The sequence below is a fragment of the Neolamprologus brichardi genome, chromosome 4, assembly GCF_056152115.1.
Source record: "Neolamprologus brichardi isolate AB-2024 chromosome 4, ASM5615211v1, whole genome shotgun sequence".
NCBI lineage: Eukaryota > Metazoa > Chordata > Actinopteri > Cichliformes > Cichlidae > Neolamprologus > Neolamprologus brichardi.
Genome location: NC_142107.1, coordinates 2,252,419 through 2,276,058, shown reverse-complemented (window position 1 = coordinate 2,276,058; position 23,640 = coordinate 2,252,419). Strand labels below are relative to the sequence as shown.

Genomic DNA, 23,640 nt, shown 5'->3' with positions numbered 1-23,640 from the left:
AATAATAAAATAAATATTCTTCTGTAGCAATAACAAAGTATACCATAAATTATTCTGTAGCAATTACACAAGAATATCCAGTAATGTCCCTGCCTACAATTAAACACATTCACTTCGGGGGCATCTGCTGTGGTAAATGGGTTCAAGCCTTTGACCACAAACTTAGTCACTGCTCGGTGACATTCGTCTATCCTGGCCTGAAAGGAGACGCTACCGGTAGACTGCAGCGAGAACTGCCAACATCTGAGCCAGCCAGACTCTGTCTGTCTCTCTCATCATAGTCACCTAAATGCACAGTAATGGCAGGTTTTGTAATAAGGCAGATCGCGCTAACATAATATGCACTGTTAGTTGATTATTTACCTGCCGTATTAACGGGAGAGGACGTGCAAACGTTACCGCTGCTGCTGGGTTGAGATTTACGAGTCCGGAGCGGAATTACAAACACGACATTCATTTAAGGTCATCGTGTGTTTTGTGAGCAAATGCTTTTGCATATTCGTAGTGTTTCCTCCCTTAAATGAAATATCTACTTTGCAAGTATTGCAAGTTGCCCTGTTGCTGACTGCTGACTTGGTGATGTAAAGATGTCACAAACCTTTGGGAGATTATATAAATATATCACACAACTGTAAATTTGAGTTTAACACTGGAACAAAAATCACAGCTTATTTTGTGTCTGATGTGGTTTTGACAGTTTGCATATTTGGAGGGGAAGGTATCACCAGAACGAATGTATGATTGGCACAGGTGGAAAGTGTTGGTCAAGTTACTTGAAAAAAGTAATCAGTAACTAATTACTGATTACTTCCCCAAAAAAGTAATCCCGTTACTTTACTGATTAATTATTTTCAAAAGTAATTAATTACTTAGTTACTTAGTTACTTTTTAAAAACACGATTTACAACATGAATAGGTGATAAAGCGATAGATCTTGCAGCCCAATTCTACTTTTTCTGCATAATCCACCATACAAAATGTAATCAAATGGAAAAGTCCTTTTTTTTAAACTTGTTTTAACAGTTTTAATCTTTTAACTTTATGCATCAAGCAAAAATTAAATTATATGCACCATTCTCTGGAAGAAATTAGTTTAACATTTAAACCTATTTTCTGCACATTCCAGCACATAAAATTAAATATTTTTTGTGTTTACACTCACTCTTTCAAATAAATGCAAGTAAAACACAGCAGAAAATAAATAAAGTCAAAGACTAGCGGTCCTGTTGCTCTATTTTCACCTGTAAAGCAGGAGTGGCGTAGGCGGAGGTTTGCCCTGTACAGGTGTGCCGCAGTGGTCAGTTGAAGAATCCGCGAGTTTCTCTGTGAATTTCCCATTACGTCGTTGCGCACTCGGTGCTTGTGTAGGTGTTTTTTCCGCTGTAAAAAGAAGTTTTCTTCCCACGCACAACGGACACTAATGTTTTTGTCACTTTTTATGGAATCAAACTCAAAGTAAGGTCAGTACTTCCACGCTTTAACGCTGCACGCTCATACTCTCTCCCGTACTCGATATATTATCCATTGTTGATCTGCACACAGCTGTTGTCACGAACGTCGCACTCGCTTACGTCATTGTCATGAGACATTCTCGCAAAAAAATCATGGTTTTAATAACGCAGTAACGCAGCGTGCTTACGGGAAAGTAACGGTAATCTAATTACCGTTTTTGCGATAGTAATCCCTTACTTTACTCGTTACTTTAAAAAAGTAATCAGATTACAGTAACGCGTAACGCGTTACTGCCCATCTCTGCAGGTGGATGCTCAATGCTGTGAACGAGGTGCGCAATGATTTGGTTCTGTCCTGTAACTCTTTGATGCTGAGTACAGAGCTGAGCACCACCTATTTCAGGTCCTCATTAACAGCAGCATTTTGATGAAAGGGAGCAGAAGTGAACTGAATGTAGAGCGTCAGGGGAACGAGGAACCCGATGGACAAAATACAAACAGGCGAGTTAGCTTTATTTCTTTTTACACAATGAAAACATCTCGTATCTCGTGCGTGTCGTTTCTCAGCAGTGCAAATACAGAGCGAAACAACAGATACTGACACTCAGACACACCTGAAGTGTGTTGTCTTTTTAATGGTGCAGATCAGTTATAACAAACTGTAACAGTTTGTAACAATGTAGCTCTCCTCTGAGTCAAATCGGCAATAAACCTGAGCTTTTTTAACCTAGAGAAGAAATTTGATGAGTTTGCCTTTATATTAAGAACACATTGATTCTCCTTCTTTTTGGGGCTGCTTCCAATCACATGGTCTGGACTGATCCCCGTGTCCTACACAGAGATGGATGCATCAATCTTAAGTTGATGCATCTATTGTCCATGTGAAGGTTCAAAGATTACAAAAAAGTGTTATTTGAATGAGAAAATGAGGCTTGTAGAAAGAAAGTGCTTTGAGTATGAACGGAGTAGAAAGTCAGTTTTAGATCGACCTTGGGTTGGTCTAAAATACCATGTTATTCCAATTTTTGTGTATTATTTTTATTTATTATGTTGCTCTCCCCAATCACATCCCATGAACAGCTCAGTGTGTATTAGTAAAGAATCCACATTCACCTCCTAAGAAATCCCAACATTTGCTCATAGAAAAGATAACACAGCGTGATTGAGACTGAGCAGGACCAGTAAATGTGATTGGCAAACAACAACGCTACACCGTAATGCATGAGTGGACAAAAGTAATGCTCCCAGCTCAAATGTGACTATAAATGACTTATAAATGAGGCTCTGAGACAGAGGAAGCAATCTATTCATTCATCAGCACAAAAAGAGGGAAACAAACAGCCTAGACAAGAGAACAGCTACGCTCATGCATCGCTTTAGGGTGCAAAAGTCAAATAAATATTTATTTGCCTTAAAATAACCGGATTACATATAAATTGGTTACATAAGTACGACATAAAAGGCTTTTTTTGATGAGTTGGTCAAATTCACCTGACTAGCATACATTCAGTTCATACCAAGCATATTTCAATTTAATGATTAATTATTCAAATGCAGTAAATAAACATTTTATTTTATATATTTCATTTGCATTTTACCCAAAATGATTCCCTAATGTTTTTCGAGTGCAAAGAATCTTTCTTTTTTCTTTTCTTTTTATGACACAAACCAGCATTTGTCATACCAGTACACCTGACTCTACTTTGGTGTGCTGGTAGGCACAGCGAGAGGACACCAGCTCGTCTCTGCTGCTTCCAGCTCTGAGCTCTGAGATCTCGCGGCTGTGATACACAGTGTCACTGTGTTCAGTGTGTGGGCATGCTTTGCTCTGTCTCGAGCCAATAAACCTGGCCTGGAACAGGTGCGCCAGCCGGCTCTGCAGGAACTCTAGCTGGTGCTTGAAACACACCCGCCTACGCACACTGCCGTTAAATATAAGCTTTAAAAGCATCATAGGTGTCATAATGCGGGGGTACAGCACAATATCTTTTCTGTATTATTAATATTATTATTGTTATTATTATACTTATTACTGATTTATTGCACAGGCCTGTATTGTAGTTTTAGTTTAGTCTTTATGGGGCTTTACTTTAGCTTTAGTTGTGCCTAATTAGTGTGTCTAATAATCAGTGTTCGTTTTTTTTTTTGGTTCCTAGACTGAATTGAACATCTCTGGCAGTTGGGTTTAACCACAGGACATGATTTAAGCTTCTGTTGTGCTAGAATTTCTCTACGTGAGCAGTGTTGGTCAAGTTACTTGAAAAAAGTAATCAGTAACTAATTACTGATTACTTCCCCAAAAAAGTAATCCCATTACTATACTGATTAATTATTTTCAAAAGTAATTAATTACTTAGTTACTTAATTACTTTTTAAAAACACAATTTACAACCTGAATAGGTAATAAAGCGATAGATCTTTCAGCCCAATTCTACTTTTTCTACATAATCCATCATACAAAATGTAATCAAATGGAAAAGTCTCTTGTTTTATCAGTTTTAATCTTTTAACTTTATGCATCAAGCAAAAAATTAATTATATGCAACATTCTCTGACTTGAAGAAATCTGTTTAACATTTAAACCTATTTTCTGCACATTCCAGCACATAAAATAAAATATTTTTTTGTGTTTACACTCACTCTTTCAAATAGATGCAAGTAAAACACAGCAGAAAATAATTAAAGTCAAAGACTAGCAGTCCTGTTGCTCTATTTTCACCTGTAAAGCAGGAGTGGCGTAGGCGGAAGTGTGCTCTGGTGCAGGTGTGCCGCAGCGGTCAGTTGAAGAATCCGCGAGTTTCTCTGTGAATTTCCCATTACGTGGTAGCGCACTCGGAGCTTGTTTAGGGGTTTTTTTCGGTGTAAAAAGAAGTTTTCTTCCCACGCACAACGGACGCTAATGTTTTTGTCACTTTTTATGGAATCAAACTCAAAGTAAGGTCAGTACTTCCACGCTTTAAACGCTGCACGCTCATACTCTCTCCCGCACTCGATATATGATCCATTGTTGATCTGCACACAGCTGTTGTCACGAACGTCGCACTCGCTTACGTCACTGTCATGAGACATTCTCGCAAAAAAAAATCACCGTTTTTGCAATAGTTATCCCTTACTTTACTCGTTACTTGAAAAAAGTAATCAGATTACATCTCTGTACGTGAGTCTGTGAATCCCTACCCTGGCATGGATATCTTAATAGGACATGAGGAGAAGACAAAACAAAACAAAATTTCCTTCAATCATTAAAGAAAAAAAAATCTATCTTTGTATTACCTGTGCCTGAGCTCCGTTGATCATCAGGTAATAAAGCTTGCTGAGGATGCTCTGCTGCAGCTGATCCCAGGAAATAGACCGGTCCTCCCTCATGAGGAATGGAGGCCCGAACCTAAAACCAGCACAGAGGAAATTAGTGTCACGGGAGCTAAAAGATGATGAATTCAAAATGGCAACACCATCAGCCATCCCATATTACCCCTTACTGACTCACCGCCTTCTTATCCTATTGTAATGTAAATAATTATTTATCAGCATTATCAGCATTAGAGCAGAATTCTCATTACAGCCCATCTACAGAAGGGAGATAAGAAATGGAAAAGACCCTGTGACATGATAGATCACATGACGCATTTATTATAATACTCATTTAATTGAGGTCAACCCGCTATTGTATGTATTAGATTTATTAGCATACACGTCCATAGAGAGACAAAATAAGAACCAGATACACATCAGAATTGTAATGAATGAAAGAAAAGCTCTGGTGCATGTTTAAAGACACTGTGGTTTTTCATTTGCACATTTTTGCAGACACTGATGCAAAACAGTCGACATCGATCCTAAAGATTTTAACATATTGTGCCAGTGAAAGCTGGGTGAGGCCGTAGCCTCCTGCAACCCCTGAATTGGATAAGCAGTTAAGTAAAAAGATGAATGGATTTCTTAAAATAATCTGCAAAGTTCTCCACTCGACTCCAAACCTAAAAAAAACAAAAACAGTGCCTCATTCAAATGTGTCCAAATTTACCTGCACTGCTTCCAAAACACCAGCTAATTTTAGATGGCTTTGCAGGATTACCATTGAACTTGTGCCTGAGCCATGTGTGCTAAATTCCCTTCACTTTGTCGAAACAGTCACTCTTTAGCTTGAATTTTATTTTGGGTGAGAAAGCAAAGTCACAAGGAGGCAGATCAGGCAAGTAGGCATTGGTCAGTGGGTTAAGATTATGCCAGCACACTATATGCCATCATCTACAACAAGCATGCCCCTCTCCTGACGTGCCTGACCTGCTGTCTGCAGGCCTTTATGATGTGGACTCTTTCACTGGAAGCTGCTTTTCTGCTATTGCCAGCAGTATGAAATGTAATTGTCTTTCTCTATGGTTTGTGACAGATAGCCTTACCTTCAGAGATCCCAGTTTATTATTTCTTTCACACAATATTTTGGAAGTTTCATGAAAGAGATGTGAGAGTTGGGGTCATACAGAAATATCTATTATCTACTGATAGGTCTATATTTTATACTTGAGCCGACAGGTGTAAGAATTGCCATCTACAGGCAAAATGCAAAAGAACCAAATTGCTAATAGAAGTAACACCTTTGGGTTTCCACACATAAAAATATCCCATCACAGTTCCAAGTTTTCACACTGGTGCTCAGAAATGTGTCTGTGATGCTCGACTAAAAAGAGCGAAACAACTATGTGACTCCAATGTCATTTTCTTGGCGCTGCACAGTCCTCCAGCTGTCATCTGATGAGAACGAGATAGGTGGGTGGGCTGAGCAATGGCAGAGAGGCGTTTGAAGAAGAAACGAAGAGGCCGACCCTTATAGATTTGAGCGGACTTTCTCTCAGTCGCGTTGGCGAGCTCACCTATATTGATCTCTCTGGACTCTGTCACAGTGTCTGATGGATCTCTGTGTATAGCGCCAGATGTCAGAGTCCTCGGTCGTTTGATTTGAAACTCATCTCACTGAGTCACAGAGTGAAATGTGAGCCTTTTCTGTGACAGGGAGATAATCTGACCTTGAAGTGGTTCCCTAGAGGAAGGCTATGTATAAAACAAGTTTATCGAAGTTGATTAGGTTTAAAGGACAAGTGGCTACTTCCTGGATTCATTATTTCTATATATACAAAAAAAATATATAAAATAAAGAAAGGAAACATTTTAAATTCTAAAGTATGAGCCTGCATCTTATAGTATGGACAAACTGACGACACTGGCAAATATAACATCCAATGGCAAGACACTTCCATGAGCTTAGAATTCCATTTTTCTAGTACCTCGGATAAAACAGGACGGATGAATGTTCAGCTTAAAGTGTAACCTCACAACATTAGGTTGTCCACCACTTGATGGCAGGACACCAATGGACTTATACTATTGTATGTATTCACTTGTTAAATCTATGATAGTGTATGGAATTAAAGCTGCTTAGCCTGCCCAAAGATGCTCCTGCATCTGCAAGCTGCTTTGCAAGCCACCCGCCACCATCTCACACCTACAACTGATTTAGGCCTGGTACCCTAACATGCATGTCACTGGGAGGAAGCTGGAGAACCCACATAGACATAAGGAGAGGGTGCAAACGCCACACATAAAGGCCCTGTCTCACTAGTGGGTTCGACCTCAGGAGCTTCTTGATTTCATGCGATCATCCTAAATGACTGGAGATGGAAATATGAGTGTTTTTAGACTACAGTGGCCATGAATAAGCTACGTATGACCTGGCAAGGAGCAAATGTTGTCGAGCGAATAAAGTTAAAGTTGAGAGATGAAGTAGATGAACTCTGATACTTAAGGGAGTCATCTTCCAAACTCTTCCCATGGAGAGTATCACTCTTACTGGGACCCCAGGCACGCTCCCACACAGCGATCATTTGACAGGTCTGCTGCTGCTTAGGTGTGATGTCTAAGCTATTACAGAACAATTGCTGTGAGAGAGGACGTTACAGTGAGCAGCCCATTGATGTAATTACCTAACCGCCTGCTGGCCGGCTCCTGCAGCGTTGCACACCAGCAGCAGAATCTTGACGGGGGCACCTTGGTTGAGGAACTCTGATGATAACGTCCCAGATGGGGGTAACCTCTGACCCTCAGGACCTGTTGCGTATGGGGATGATGGTAGGCTGTGATGGTACCCTGGAAGAGGATTGGGAACACAAGTCTGAGAAGTAGAGCGTGCTCAAAAGAGGAAAGAGGCACTAAAATGAGTCAGCTTTTAACAACTTTGCATTTACAGCACCAAATATTTCACATGTTGCTGTTGAAGGGAAGCTGAACTGATTCCATGTGTCGAGAATGTGTTCACGAAACTTAACACCTCTACTGGGGAGTAAGGAGGAGAATTGAGATATATAAAGTGGCGAGACAGCAACTTTCTATTTGGGGAACAGTGATTCAGAGGGGAGAACAGATGGACCAATGGCTGCCTGCACTCTCAGCAGGAGGTATTATCTGATACAGCTTCTGTTCCACATCCCGTCCTGGTGGGGTGCCAAGAAGCGCCACTTCTCGCTCGGTCCCCTCGTGTCTGTACCAACACACAGAGGAGTGTGACCGAATGAGGGAAAAGCGGAGACTATAAGATTCCTGCTTGATGTGACGTCAGTGGAGCTGCTTTCCCATCACACAGCTGACAACCTTCATGCTTGGCACATAAGTAGGTGATTCAGAAGTTCACGGCAATAAATCACACGTTAAATTACTTACAGACGGTATTGATTGACCACAGCGGCTGTGTTCCCATACAACAATGTTTCATTAAACAATGCTGTTCACACCTAACACATGATTCATCAATGACAAAGCAAATGTCATGTTACTGAGACTATTGTAAAGCAGCAAGCCTGTGCTGAAACGTGCCTCCTCTTACACATTTAATTTAACTCAGTTCAGTTTAATTCAGTTTTATTCACGTAAGGCCAAATCACAACAGCAGTCACCTGAAGGCACTTTATTTTGTAAAATAAATGAATGCATTAACCCTTTAAAACCGGTTGGAGCAGGCACGCTCTGTGTTGCGTAACTATTTTTAAATCCCGGTAGCTCTACAACCACGTAAGCTAGCGCAATAATTTTTTATGAAACCTGAGGAGTTGTACTTACATCTTATGCCATCAGCTTGTGCTAGGTCACAGTTTCCTTCCACATATAGCTTTGCAAAAATTGCACTTCCTACATTGGATTAGACCTCAGCGCGAACTATCGCATGTCCGCCAAGACCTGCCCGAAACCGGAAGTGACGTCATTTTCGCGGAAATGTAGTTTTTTACGGTCCGGGCCTCAATGAGCCTATACTGGTGTTTTTAAAAGTTATGTTTGACTTTATGACTTTCTGTGTCGTTTCTGGGAAGCTTAGGACTCATATTGCATTGCTGGAAATAGTTTATTTTGATGCATATGCTGCTTTTTTGCAAATTTGCACTATAATATTTATTTTCGTTTTTCCTGCAGTGTATAAAAATTGGTGTATTTCAAAAATAAAACTATGAAGACACTCAAAATAAATTACCTGTGGTGGGAAACTATTTTGTGCAACTTTTTTGTATTTACAGTTTTGAGGGATAAGCCTCTTAAATTTCTCTAACTAGAAATATATGTTAAAAAAACAAAAACGATTTTCAATTTTTTTGTAGTTTATTGCACTTTTTTGCAATTTATGTAATCACTATGCACTTAATTCATACATATTATTAAAATCTAGGCTGTAATGGTTGTATTGATGTATAGCAACTTCAAATGCTCCCAAAAATGGCACTACAGCATGTAAAAATATAATATAAGCTCTGGCGGACTTGGTTCTATGGTAGGTCTTAAAGGGTTAATGCAGAGAAAACCTCGACAATCAGATGAGCCACTATGAACAAGCACTTGGCGACAATGGGAAGGAAAAACTCCCTTTTAACAGGAAGAAGCCTCCAGGAGAACCAGACACAGGGAGGGGAAGCCACCGCCCTGGTTGGAGGAGAGGGGAAGAAGACTGGACAGCACACACACATACAGTTGAATGGTGAGGGCATTAAGCTGCTCACTGTATGAAGGACAAGATCTCTTCAAAATGAGTCGAACCACCACAGCTCAAACATTAAACGTCTGATTGCAGTGTCTTGACCTTGCGATTGAGCGCAATAAATATGCACAGCTTTTGATTTCCTAATGTTGCCCTAATCAAGCAAGCGGGCGATAAAACTTGCTCACTAGGAGCTTTCCATTTACATGAGGGGCGACCTCAGGGGAATGATTTATGGGTGAAAATCTCCTTTTAGATCCCCCATGAAACATGACCGTGAAACAGCAGTGAAATTCATAAGCCATATTCTGGCTTGTCCCACTAAGATTTATGCAGGGGTGCTTGGGAGGAGACCTACCTGTCATTTGTCATTAAATCTGTTTTTTATATTAAGCTGTCAAAAACTGAACTGTTTCTAGGCTTTTTTTTAAAGCTCCTGTTGCTGCTCTCATCATTTTTTTTAAACCTTGTTTCCAGGATGAATAACAGTTCAGTGTGTGTCTATTTTATTGTTTTCATTCATGTAACCCGAACTTGTCTATTGCCACAGGCATTCTATAAAAAGGCAATTACAGTGCAGCCATGAGACATTTATAACACACAAATGTGCACCACACTAAACCACAAACCTGTTGATCCTGACCTTTTATCCTCAAAAAGCTTCTAACTAATTCCAAGAAACCGCAGGAGGCCGGCAAACTCTTCCTTCCTCTGCACTCTCAGGCTTCTTTCACTGTCAAACAGATGAAGAGGTTGAGCCTCACTAAACACAGCCAGACTATGAGAACCCATAATTAAACACCTCTACGCCTAATGGGATATACTCTACCCACAGCAACAGCTATCCCTCCTTTCCATTAGCAGTCTGCACAGTCGTGTCTTTGAACAGGAAAGGCAGTCAGACGTGAGGTAACAGATGCGCATTTACAGCCTTGAATTTGTAGTAAAATATCACATAACAAGTATGTATTAATGACAAAAAAATTAAGCACTGAAAACATGATGCATAAGGAGGAAGATTGTCTGTGAAAGCTGTCAAAGCGCGATTTCAGACCTGCTTGGTACTGTTGTGTGTCTCAGTGAACTGATGTCATTTAGGCGTAACCTTATCTTCCACAGTGATTTATTGTCACATTTAACAGATTTAATCATATAAACAAAACAGTGAAAGGCAGTGGTTTGGCTGGACAGATGTTACTCACAACGAATGCTCCATTCATTATTGGGAAACCTAATAATACCGCCAAATATTTGATTTGAGCTAAACTGTTTGTTCAACAAGACCTACGGTCTTGTTGAACAAACAGGATTACAAACAAACAATATTCTAATCGTTACAACAATGTTACAGTTACTAACAAGAAAATGCAGTCGCCTTACTATTTTTCAACAAACAGACGGTTGAAGCCATTGACTGTAGAAAAGTTGTTTTCTACAGTCAATGGTTGAAGCTGTGTTCAGCTTACAGCATCTTATATCAGTTGCACGGAAGTAGCTGACTACGTAAGTAATCTGGACGCTACAGCTTTAAGCAGCTGCGTGCGCTCTCGCGGATGGTAATCACTTTCTGGTAGACACTTTTTGACACAACACCTAGAGCTAAGGGGGAAAACAATCACATGAGTGCTGCTGTTTGACTGAGGAAGAATAAAGTACTCGTGGTAAGCCAGTCACATGACCACTTAAAGACAAAGCAACAAGGTGATATTTACCAGTTTTAGGAGTGACGACGAGAGAGAGAGAGAGAGAGCAGAAAAAGAGGGAGAGCGAGTTTTGATATGTTGAGAGATTTGTGATGTTTAGTGTGTTTGGAGTGTGTAGTTAGTGTGTAGTGTTGTGTGTCAGAACAATGAGGCGACTGCTTTCTCCAGGTAGAAAACAGGAGTGATACACCTGCTGCTGTCAGACCTGCAGGTATCAGGCTGTGATGTTTCCTTTATAGTGGACAGAAATTATTGTTTTTGAAGTGGCACAAATAATTTGTTTGGCGTCTTATTGAATGCAGAACAGCTGATTGTTATGTTAATAGTTTGAAATGGTTATAAAAAAGGAGTAAAAGGTAAATGGCTGCAAATAACTTGTTGTTTGCAAAACTTGTGCATAGGATTTTAAAATTCACAATTTATATTTGCATTTAAGGTTATGAAATATGATTCATTAAACACGTTTGTGGTTGTTACAATAAAAACATCACTTTTTCTACTCGGATTTTTTTGTCTGATTTTAGACCAATTGTGTTAATACAGTATGGCAACATGAAAACATAACTGTAAATTCAGACATGTGAGGCTATGCTGAAAACAATGATACCAAACATGGCAAAGTAAATGGTGAAATGTGGAGGGAAAATCCAAGTGGTTAAAATGGCCAATTATACCCTGGACCCCAGAGGCTTAAACATATATATTTTTTAAAGTAATGCAATAGTTACTTTTCAAGTAATTAATTACTTTTAGAATCTGGTAACTCAGTTACTAACTCAGTTACTTATTTGAAGAAGTAACTAGTAACTATAATTAATTACTTTTTCAAAGAAACTTGCCCAACACTGCTGTTAATTATAGGATCTTTACCGTAGCATCTTGAGGCAACTATTTTGATTTGGCGCTGATCAATAAAACTGAATATTAAATAGGATTTTAGTTAAAATCACTAATATCAACAAACATGTGGTACAACAGTCGAATGGTTGAGGAAAATAATCAATACAGCATACTATTGTGACGTTTTGGATGGTAATGGCCTATTGATACAGGGACACCAAACAAATCATACTCTGGGAATGCTGTGAACAAGTTGGCTCATCTCACGCACCACCATCCTGAGATAAAATTAACCTCGTGTTAGCCTTATATTAAATTGACTCAACCCCCCCAAAAACCATCCAACACTGGACACACTTAGCTTTGCAAACCTACCTCCTATTTATAGCCTGCACGGTTCATTGGCATTCTGACTGGGCAAGCAAGGCAGGCAGTGCTTGTCCAATAATATCCAAAACAGACATGAATTAAAACCAAAGTAAAAGCAATCTCATCTTAAACTGGTAGTCTTCTGTAATGTTAACTTTTTTTTTATTACCTGTTTGCAAAATCCTGTGAACTGCTGCCATGTTGTGGCTGCATTTGGCTAGTTGGACAGGCAATGATAATAGAACAGGTAAGTCGAACAGCTTCAGACCACAAAAGTTCTTCCATATTTGCATCTCTAAGAAATCACTTGACAAAATGTAAAGTTGCCGTTTTGCCAATAAACCACCATTACATCCTTATTAACATCCATCTGTAGATATTTACAACTAACCATGACACGGTGCTCAAGTGCTTTTTTACTAATAAGATATTTTAAAATAACTTTCTTTTTTTTTGAGCTCATTAAAAGCAGCTTATTTAGTGATACACACTCCTCACAGGACTACAAACGAATAATAGAATAAGAAGCTACATTTGGTTGTTCATTTAATCAAAGTGATCGCCACAGCGGGTAGCTCTGCATGCATTAATGTAGAGTTAACAGAACATAGAGTACTTAAAAAAAGCTCAGCCTTTAACATCTGCACCATTAAAATCAATCCATTTAACACTTGTTCTAGAAAATAATTACTTTACTTTGGGTACTTCATGTACAATGTTCCAAATATACACTTTTATGTCTAATAAGGTGTTTTGAGAGTGTGCTATTGGTACACTTTTTTTAAAGGAACAATTCTAATTCAGCTAACATAAAACATTCTGTTTATAACCATAGAAGTAATATTTTTGGCCAATTATTCAGCCTAGAAAGAGTGCAGAAAGGTGAAGATGTCCAGGTAGAGTGCAGTAAGACGCACAAGGATGTTGGCTAATATAAAGAAATACAAGACAAGCAGCAGAAAATCAACATAAGGCACACTGTGGACCAAGAAAATACGCTGGGGGGTGGTGTGTTCATCAGCTCTTCTGTAAAACACTACATGCCGCTGTCATGACTAGATCTGAAAGTCTACATGTTTCGAAAGCAGGAATTGTTAGGAAACTGATACCTCTAAGTTTTTAGGATGTGCAGATTAAGAAAGCTCACATGATGATGTTAAATCAGTCTTTGCTGTAAAATGACGAGACAGTAAACGGTAAAGAAAATGTTCAAACAGACTACAGTGTGGGAGATGATGTCATCTTACTGAAACTTGGCAATAAATGAAAAAAGGCAGAAACTGTTCTATGTTTGTAACAAAAAGAAAAACGCGTGAGATGGATATATAACCGCGGAAGCCAAATATCTGTTTCCAAGTATTCTCTGGCAGGCGCTCCTTTATTCAAGTCTAACCCCTGGCAATAATCTTCCTGAAAATGATATTGTGCTCATTATTTGTTGTCAGAGCGCCATCAGATCCCAAACAGGAAAGACTCCTCTTCACTTAAATGTGTCAAGATTACATTTTTAATGTAAATCCAACCTAGTTGTTTACTAGTACATTAAAGAATCTCAACATTAAGACGTCAATTTAAGTGAGACTGAAATGAATGAAACAAAGTATTCCAATAAATAAATCCTAATTAATAAAAGATGGTCATAATTCTGTCATCCAGCATGAACATGTGAATCATAGGATGCAATGACGTATTTAGTATACAGGGCAGGTGATAAGCGTCATGCGGGAATATGACTGCAGCAGCGATGGTGGGAGTTCTGAGTGGAAAGGTCACATCGTCATGGGTTTGACTTTGGTTTAATCCACAGCACACAATTTTTTCATTCATCACAGCTCTTTAGTGAGCACCTCATGCTGTCTCCAACAGCACTTCACATCTGCTGGATATAACGCTAACTTATGAGTAGCTGCTACCATGATGTTCACTACATGAAAAAGTAAATATTAGTCAATCAAAAAAGTGTGACAGGAGTAACAGGGACCACACATCAGTGCAACTGAGGATTATAAAACATGGTTACAGTTTTTGGGGGGTGTAACTGCACACCAGCTGTATTAGATCTGTTCTTAAAGTAAACGCTTCAGGGTAAAACCCACACGGGTCCATGCACCGTTCATGAGCACTGAGCGGAAAAATGTTTTTAATCAGACTCCTGGTGAGTGTTGGTTATCATATCATATAGTTAAACAACAAAATTAGTTTTGTTTTCCTTTTACCGTTTATGAATAGTTAAATAAATGTCTCTCATGGATCAGACCTGTTAATGATTGCAGACTGTGCCAGATTGTGTAAAAGCATTAGAAATCACTGAAATCAGATAAAAGCAATAAAGTATTGTTTATTTAAATATAACACTATAGCACTAAAATAGCACAAAAATAAAAATAGCTCATACTTTGCTCATGACTTAATTTCATTTTTATTGCATTTGTAATAAGACAGAAAACATTTGTCTTCCTGGACTAAAATGAAATCAGAGATAAAATTTAACTGAGCAAAGTATCTTTACTTATGAACTGTGTACATAAGTAATTTAGACATAGAGGAGTGTACATATATATGTGGGATATTTAATGAAAATCTGTAGATTAAACACTTCAAACAACTCATAACATGAGGTTATGCTAAAGACTCACCAGCCACTTTATTAGATACACTTGTTCAGCTGCTTGTTAATACAAATATATCCAGCGAGCATCATTTATCTGGGGGAAAATACCTATTTGGTAACAGCAAGAAGAAGAAGAAGAAAGTGTGCAGAACAGCATGCGGCAAGTCGGCTGCTGCAGCAGAAGACCACGCTGAGTGATCCTCCTGTCAGCTAAGAGCAGGAATCTGAGGCTACGATTCTTAAAGGCTCACCAAAATTAGACAGCAGAAGATTGGAAAAATGAGTCAAGTCTTAAATTTCTGCTGCAGGGTCAGAATTTGGCATAAACAGCATAAAAGCACAGATTCATCCCGCCTTTCATACTAGCAAGAACTAGCAAAGTGTCTATGTATTGTGTTGCTGAGATGTCTACTAAAGCTAGCATGCTAACAAGCTAGTGATAGTAGCCTTGTATACACAGGGGTGCACATAAGTGGTCCGCAGGTGCGCATGCGCTGTCAAAATAAAATACGCGCACCAGATAAGAAGTTGCAACACGCGTTTGTGTACATATAAAAGGCACTATTTTTGTCCGCTAGAGTGGGATTTTCACGGCATATTCTGCACCACATCTCTGTGCGTTCATCATTTGTTTGAAGCCAGCTCATCTCCTGCAACCACTTTTCTGAGAATACGCGCTTCTTTTGTGGTTCGGACTCCTTCTGACATTTCTTTGGAGGTGGAGGAAAACCAAAGTAATTGCTTAAAGGAGCTTCTTCGACATCTTTAAGAGTTCTAAACAAATGTCTGTGCTCCTCCAGAAAATCTTATGTACGCAAACGCGCGTTGCAACTTCTTATCTGGTGCGCGTTTTTTATTTTGACAGCACATGCGCACCCGCGGACCATTTATGTGCACCCCTGTGTATAATATCCGCTTGCACCAATCAGGTTGAATGATAGGCAGTCATTGTATGAAACTCTGAATGCAAAGATGGATGAAGGCAGTCCTTCATCATCACTGAGTTAGTAGGCAACCACTGAAGAGCAAGTAAGATGGGAGAGCTAGAGTTTGTATTTAGCCTAGCACTTAATTTTCCTACACACTGCGTACAACATCCTCTATCTGCCCGCTGCTTGCTGTTTCGTATCACTGACCCCTTTTAAAGTAAAGTATTTTTATATTTCAGCTTTGAGTAACAGAGCAAATAAAAACTTCTCTTCTGGTAGCCCATTACACTGGGTTTTGCCAGTTTTTTCCCTCTTAGAAAAGCTGGCTAAACAGAGGCTGAGACATTACATAATGTAATGCGAGATAATGTTTAGCAGAGGAGCTTTACTCAAATAACTTTATTATACCAAGGGGCTATTATTAGATGGATGCATCATTTAAAAGCAGGTTTTACTGTGACAGAGTGACACCATAATTGAAAAAAAAAAATTACTAGCATTTTGGAAAAATAAGCAAAATATCAATTTTCTTTCATATTCCAGCAGCCTGTGCAAATGGAAAAAAACTATTTCAATCAACGTGACTTCTACTGAGACTGTGTGTTTACTGGCACTACAGGTGCCTGACTACATCCTGTGCAAGCACAGACGGAGGGCCTAAGCTGCTCTGCTAACACACTCTTCATACTATTCACAGCCTGTGCAGACATTGTGTAAGTCAGGCAGTAAACAAACACATATCTTGCAATTTCCTTAAAACATAATAATATCTTACGTCTAATTTCACGGGGCAAACATTTCTCAGTGAATGATGGGACAGTCTCATGTGGGCAGAAAAGTGCTGAACGTCGATGATGACTCAGCCAGTGAGAACCAAGAGATTTAGTCTGGAGACCAGACAGACTGTCACGTGGACCTCGTTTTAGGCAGCACTGCCCTGTACGGTCGCTGACCGACATAAATTAAAGCACTAAAAGTCACATTTTTTCAAGGAGTCCTCCAGCGTTGACACGACTGGAACTTACAGCCCTGTAAGAGTGGACGACAGTGCAGAACCTATTTGTTTCCAACACAAATCAAAGAAACAAGGGGATACTGTGCACTAAAGGACTTCTGAGAACACATTTTACATCGCTAGCTGAGAAATAGATGAAATGAAGACATAAATCTGATAGCACAAGGGAGGCCTGCACATGGGATGTAATTCACTGCACTCTTTGTAAAGTTATATAGCTGTTAATGTGCTCCCTGAGGACCCCCTACAGTAAGGTGCATTCCCTAACGGTTTCATTAAGCAAAGTAAATTCATAAAATGAGCTTGTTTGCTTACAGAGTTGTGTGCACTTGCACATTAATGTGTATAAATATATCCATGCTGTACCACAAATTAGTTCTAATACTCAAAGACAGTGTGAGTGCTTTGTTGTGACTGAAAACAGCATGTTATATGTTTAAATCTAGATTAAAAACTGACTTGCTTCAGTCATACCTGAGATCCGTGCAGAGCCGCCTCTGATGTAGAGTGGGGGAGCCTGAAAGGCATAGATGACATCATTTTCAGCTATGCTAGTCAGGTCGTCTTCATCAAAGAAGGAGCGTTGGAAACCAATGGAGTAAACCTCTGTCAGGATCACCTGGAGACCAACAGATATGCACGCAAACACAAGTTGGTTCCTTGATGTACATCCTTTAACGTGGTGAAGGAAATGACTTTACTATTATTTACTTCATGTGTTGTACAATTCATGATTGTGTACAATCACACCAGTTACAGTTGCTTTACTCTACCTGGTCTGGAGAAATTTTCCCCTCGTCAGCCACCAACCTCCTCAGGAAGGCCACAGAGCCAAACAGCGGCACAGCCAGCCCGACCCGGAGATAACGCTGTCCTTTGGTGCTGAACACCAGAACCACACACAAGGGCCTGCCGCAGACAAAGACACACAATCAGCGACAGCGGGCAACGGGGCGGCTTCTATTTTGATTTCTGTGCCATTTCTACTGCAGCCTCCTCTACGGCCAAGAAGGGACAAAAGAAGACTTTCATGAATAAATCAATACATTTTAACATTAATAATAGATCATTAGGACTCAGTTTTATGTGTGCGAAATAATGGAATCTCTATTGCATTTTTAAAAACGGGGAGCACTCGGCTCTGACCTCTACAGAGGCAGCTTTGACATACGGTGCTGGGACATAATGGCTTCTCTGAATAACAGCTCACCGAGGAGGTACAAAAACTCCGTCAGGGACCTGTTTGAGTCTATGGCCTGTGGGCAAGAGCAATTATGTTTAAGAATTTAAGGCTGATGACAGATTTTTCTCTAATCACAAAAAAGATTAAAGCAAAAGAAATACAGCAAAATATTCACAATACAGATAAGAAACATTAGAAAAATCATCCTGGAGACTTAAAGAAATTGTAAGAAAGAAAAAAAACTGTATACACAATTAAAATGAACACAAGTTGGTAGGATTGTTCGACATAATAATATATATCGGATGATGATATAAAAATGTCTATGTTTCATTTTATGCTATAGTTTGTTTCGTGGTGTCGCAAAATAAACTGTTTACGGCAATATTTTTTCATCCTTTTGATGGTCACTGTAGTGGCTATATTCATTTCTTCTTTCTCTCTTTCTCTTATATTTAATATAACCACACTACTGACGGACAAGCGCCTGTTTTTATGCGTTGTGGTTAGCAACAATGTCGGTAACACCATCGCGTGTCCGCTTTTTTATGTTCCACATAAACCTTTCACAATAAGGCTCAACATCCTGTTGAGACTTTTCAAAATAAACTGAATCACGTGAAAGAGCAGATTATTTACGGATGAGAAGTAAAAAGGAGCCGCCAGGTGCTAAAAAAAATACTCAAACGTTAGAACAGGCTTTCCCCCGCAGCACGCTGTGTAATAAATACTCACAAAGAAAACGGCGGCCTTTACAACTTATGTCTAAAAATGTATAGTTTCATGCATCGGTTAAAACACTCGACTCCAGGTACATGACGCCCAGCTGGAAACACTTCCCGCAAGTCGAGCTGCCCGAGATTTACATAATTTACAGAAAATGTTACATTTTTGTGATTTATATCGTTATAAGAAGATAGATGTCTTATATCGGGATATGAGATTTTGGTCATATCTCACAGCCCTACAAGTTGGTCTAATGCTAGAAAGTTTCTAGACACTAGGTGGATTTTTTAATGTGTTTAATAGCTTTCTGCTGAGGTTTATACTCCACTTCTGCTATCAGCATTTTGTAGATGCAAATTTAATCTATAAAATAACATTTAAGTCATTATATTTTAACCATGAAAAGAGAGCGCGTAGATGGATGGACGTCAGAGACAAGTGTTGATTTGTGACAGATGGATAGCAGCAAGAGTGAAAGGAGAGGTTTAGAAGACGGTAGTGAGAGCTGCTGTGATGTACGGCCTGGAGACGGTGGCACGAACAAAAGGACAGGAGGCCGAGCTGGAAGTGACAGTGTAGAGCTGAAGATGCTAAGATTTTAACTCGAATTAATTAAAAAAATAAATACATTTAAAAACGGAATCTAATTAAAAGCTGTGTACCTATGAATAATCAGTAAAATAAAATAAAAAAAAACATCATGGAAATTTGAAAGAATGGATGTTATGCATCCTGGGGAGACCCTGAGGATGCCCATGTGTGCAATAATTGTGATACCAAATACAACTTCAGTACTGCAGATCTCCAATTTGCTTAGCGTACAGTGAAATAACAGCTTCACCAATCTGCATGTCAGTCCACTGCCCAGATACTTTGAGCCTCTGAAAATAGGAGATTATATATGAAAATGTCTGTAATTCCTAAACTGTTAATACAATACCTTGATTAAACACCTCAAATTAAAGCTGAACGTCTACACTCCAGTGACAAAATTTCAAAAATGTGTCATAATCCAAAAACCTATGGACCTAACTGTATATGGTTGCGCATAATTTTTTATTTTTGTCCGCCTCCAGAATTATTCCGATGCAGTTTTTCTGTCACAACACACTCAAGTTAGTGTGAATTATTTATTTTGAACTGGACTTCATTAAGTTCTGGGACCACCAACTTTATGTGTTTGAGACCTCTAAGAGTCCTGCTGGCTTTATGTTTCCCAAGCATATCAAATATATTGTGGCAATAAGTAATTAAGTGATGTGTAAACTAGCAGCACTTTGAAGCTGGCTCAATAACTGGTGCTAGCATCAAGTTAAAGTTTCAACAACAGGACTTTTCTGGCTCTTGTTAGGTAAAAACTGTGTTGTTTTATCTATTTGCAACTAGTGAACTGGTGCATTTACTCCTGCTCGGCTGATTTGGACAGGAAATAGGAGACTTCAAACAAGCCACAGTCAAAGGAAGACTAATTTGTGCTAAAGACATTTCATGCCAGTATGAACAAAACCTAATTGCTATTAATGACTGCTGTACTGGGGACTGAAATGTGCTCTTCACTAACAGTTTTAATTTCTTTAAATAATATTCAATGTGATGGAGGTTTCTTCTTTGGTTCTGCTTGGTCATGGGGTGTCTTCTTCACCACTTTTACATGTTAAGTTCATTTCGTTTCTAGATATTTGATGGTTTTCTTGAATTTTTCAAAGGCCTTTCAATATTTCCTGGGGATTCAAGTCTAGTTTCATAACTACATTTCGTATTTCAAAGCAATTCCTTGGTGGACTTCTGTGGTGTTAATATGCTTTAGTTTTTAAACGCATGTTCTTTTTGGATATCAAAGGATTTTCCCCCCAAAACGCCTTCAAGTATGTCAGATTTGTGCAATCTCTTTGTGAGTGTAGATGCAGCTCTAAAAGTTACCTGTGGTCAAATGTTTTGATTCTGTTTGTTAAAATCTGACAATGGGCAGCAAGTCCTGGACAAACAGACATTAATATAAAACTTTGCTATGTGTGGATGATTTTTATTATAGCTGAATGATCTGTTTTAGCTCTTTGGATAATAATTTACCAGATTCATGTGTGACTCTCTGCCTGCAGGCCTTAGAGGTCACTCCCCAAAGATGTTCTAGTCACTGGCACCATTCTGAAATCTGTGCTTTTGAGTTTTCCAAGTTTTTCATTAAAATTATATTTTATATTTTATAATTTTTTACCAGATGAGTTTCTGTTTAGATATATTAAAGAAAAAAAAATCCAAGTTTCATGAGATCTACTCATATGTATAGTGTAAACAATAGCAAACAAAGACACGACCGCCAATGGATGAGTTTGGATCGTCAAGCCCAGCAAATGTTGGTTTGGTGACAAACAGTATGTGTTTATGGTTTACACACATAATCTGGGTGTGATTGTGCTGAACTTCTTCACACAGGGAAATATATAATGAATTCTTTAAAAGATAATCCATCTGTTTTCTCCTCTGTTTATTCCTTCTGATGTATTTTTTCTCTCAACCTATTTACTGCACACCAAAAACGACAGGTTGGAAACACAGCACTCTCAACCTGGCGCACCACGAGAAATCAGCTCTTAAAAAACATTTTCCTAAATTAGAAGAGAGGTAGGCTGAACTTTTATGAACTATTTAAACAAATGGATAATAAAAGGCAAATGTTTAGTGACGAATCTACACTCACAGGATGTGATGTTCATTTTCAGGTCTCAACAAACGCTGTCAATCAGACACACGTCTTCATGTTAAACCAGTTTATTCTGCAGTTTGGGAAATGTATATATATAAATGCATTCATCTTCTTGCTGAAGGTGAAATGGAAAAATTGATAAAACTCCCATTTCTGTCCTTTTATTATGTAGCCAGGTTAATGCTTGGCTTTTGAAGTTTGGTATCAATCTGATACCAAATACAGATCCTGATACTTTTAACCTATAAAGGCAGCTTGTGTAGGGGAGAGCAGTGTGTCACGATTTATGAGATGAATTATCACATTCTGAACACATTTTAATGACGGCTAAATCTCTGTGATTTTTACTTTCCATATAATTGATAGCAACAAAACGCTCCTCTGAGCTTTTTGTGCATTTTGAAAGTGGTATTTTTGGAGACCTGGGTCGACTTCTGATGTGTAAGGCTATAAATAAAATAGATAAAAAGCCTCGGACATTATTCATTGCGCATATTTCAGGTACATTTTTTATTTCCCCAAAAATAATGCATTTAACAGAATTCAGTGGACTATATACTGAACTTAGAGGAAAGGAACAAAGTATTGATCCTATCACCCTAGTATCAAACCGATACCAATACCAGCGTTGTAATTGATACTGTTTGGATATTTGGATCAATCCACTCACCTCTAGGCTTTAGCTAGCATGAAAGAACACAACTTGTCCGGCTCCTTAACAAAATCCAACTTTCACGGATCATTAAAGCTTAAATTAAATTAGCACCTTATAGCTTGTTTGTTTTTAGCCACCATTAGGCAAAGTATGTTCCAGACTAAGGCTACGTCTACACTAATCCGGATAAATTTAAAAACAGTGTTTTTGTCTAAAAACGCTCCGCGTCCACACGATCATTTTCAATCATTTACGAACAGTTGTTCAATACTTACGTTACTGTATTGCGCATGCATGAAATGTAAGACGATTTGACCTTTCTGTCTTCCATTTATTTACTTTCCAGATTTTGAAACATTGCTGCAAAATGTTGAGGAAAAACAGTGAGTTTTTTAAATGGACTGACAATGAGGTGGAGTTGTTGCTGCAAATAACGCAAAGGTACAAAGTTGCAAAAGCGAGCGAGAATTAAAGAATTTGAAGAAAAGCTATCTGGAGCATGTATAAACTGATATTAATCTTCAGTAGGGCTGTCAAAATTTCAATCAATTGAGAGCAAACAAAACAGCTGCCATCTTAGTTTAATTGGTCACATGACTGCATCATATAACTAAAATGCGTCATCGTTTTCGAAAACCTCCGTTTTTTCGTAGTCCACACTGCGATGCAAAAACGTATTTTTCAAATGTATCCACTTTGGAGAGCATTTTCAAAAAGCTCAGGTCTCCTTGACCAAAAACACCATCTCAGTGTGGACGGAAGTCCAAAGCTAATTGAAAAAGATGCGTTTTCAAACAAAAACGAATTAGTGTGGACATGGCCTTAGAAAAAGTCTGCCACGTAACACCCTTACAACTCTTCCCCGTAAAAGTCTGAATTGCTAATTTTACATTTTAAAATGCCGTTTCTTGTACCCAAGTCTTAATGCTAAGCTAAGCTAACTGGCTCCTAGCTCTTGCTTTATACCAAACACACACACCCACACAAACACACATATAGTTTTACCAGCAGCAAGCCTATTTCCCCAAATTCTTAACTGTGCTCTCGGGTTTAGAAACACGTTGTGCTGTTTCCTGTGGATACTGGGAAACACTCCAGGCTCTGTAGCTCACCTACCTTATTACAACTCATACCAGCTGTCTAAGCAAGAGCTTCACTATCTAAACTACTAACAGTCCACCTCCACAGGACAGGACATGAGAACAGGCAAGTTGTGGGAGACAAAATATTCCATGTTGTTTTTAGAAAACTATCAGCATTACAGTAAAGATCAAAAGCAAGCACTTGAAGTGTGTTGTAAGTGCTTAAGAGCCAGATTTTTATCCAATTGCTAAAGACAGGTGATAAAATAAAATAAAGGGTTAAGTGCTGGATCACTGTGTGTTGCCAGAACAGCTTTAGTGTTCCCTGGCACTGGTTCTCCAAAGTCTTTACTGGAGGGAT

At 38.8% G+C, this 23,640-nt stretch overlaps 1 protein-coding gene across 2 annotated transcripts in view; it reads right to left on the bottom strand.

The window, feature by feature from the left end:
• Positions 1–23,640, bottom strand: part of usp43b (ubiquitin specific peptidase 43b) — a 94,904-nt gene that overhangs the window by 25,065 nt on the left and 46,199 nt on the right. For both annotated transcript variants that reach the window (XM_087839583.1, XM_087839584.1), the window contains 4 exons: positions 17,703–17,838; positions 17,404–17,548; positions 7,430–7,592; positions 4,725–4,836 (listed from right to left, as the gene is read on the bottom strand). In XM_087839583.1, the coding sequence (XP_087695709.1) occupies positions 4,725–4,836; positions 7,430–7,592; positions 17,404–17,548; positions 17,703–17,838 (556 nt within the window). The remainder of the gene's footprint in view (positions 1–4,724; positions 4,837–7,429; positions 7,593–17,403; positions 17,549–17,702; positions 17,839–23,640) is intronic.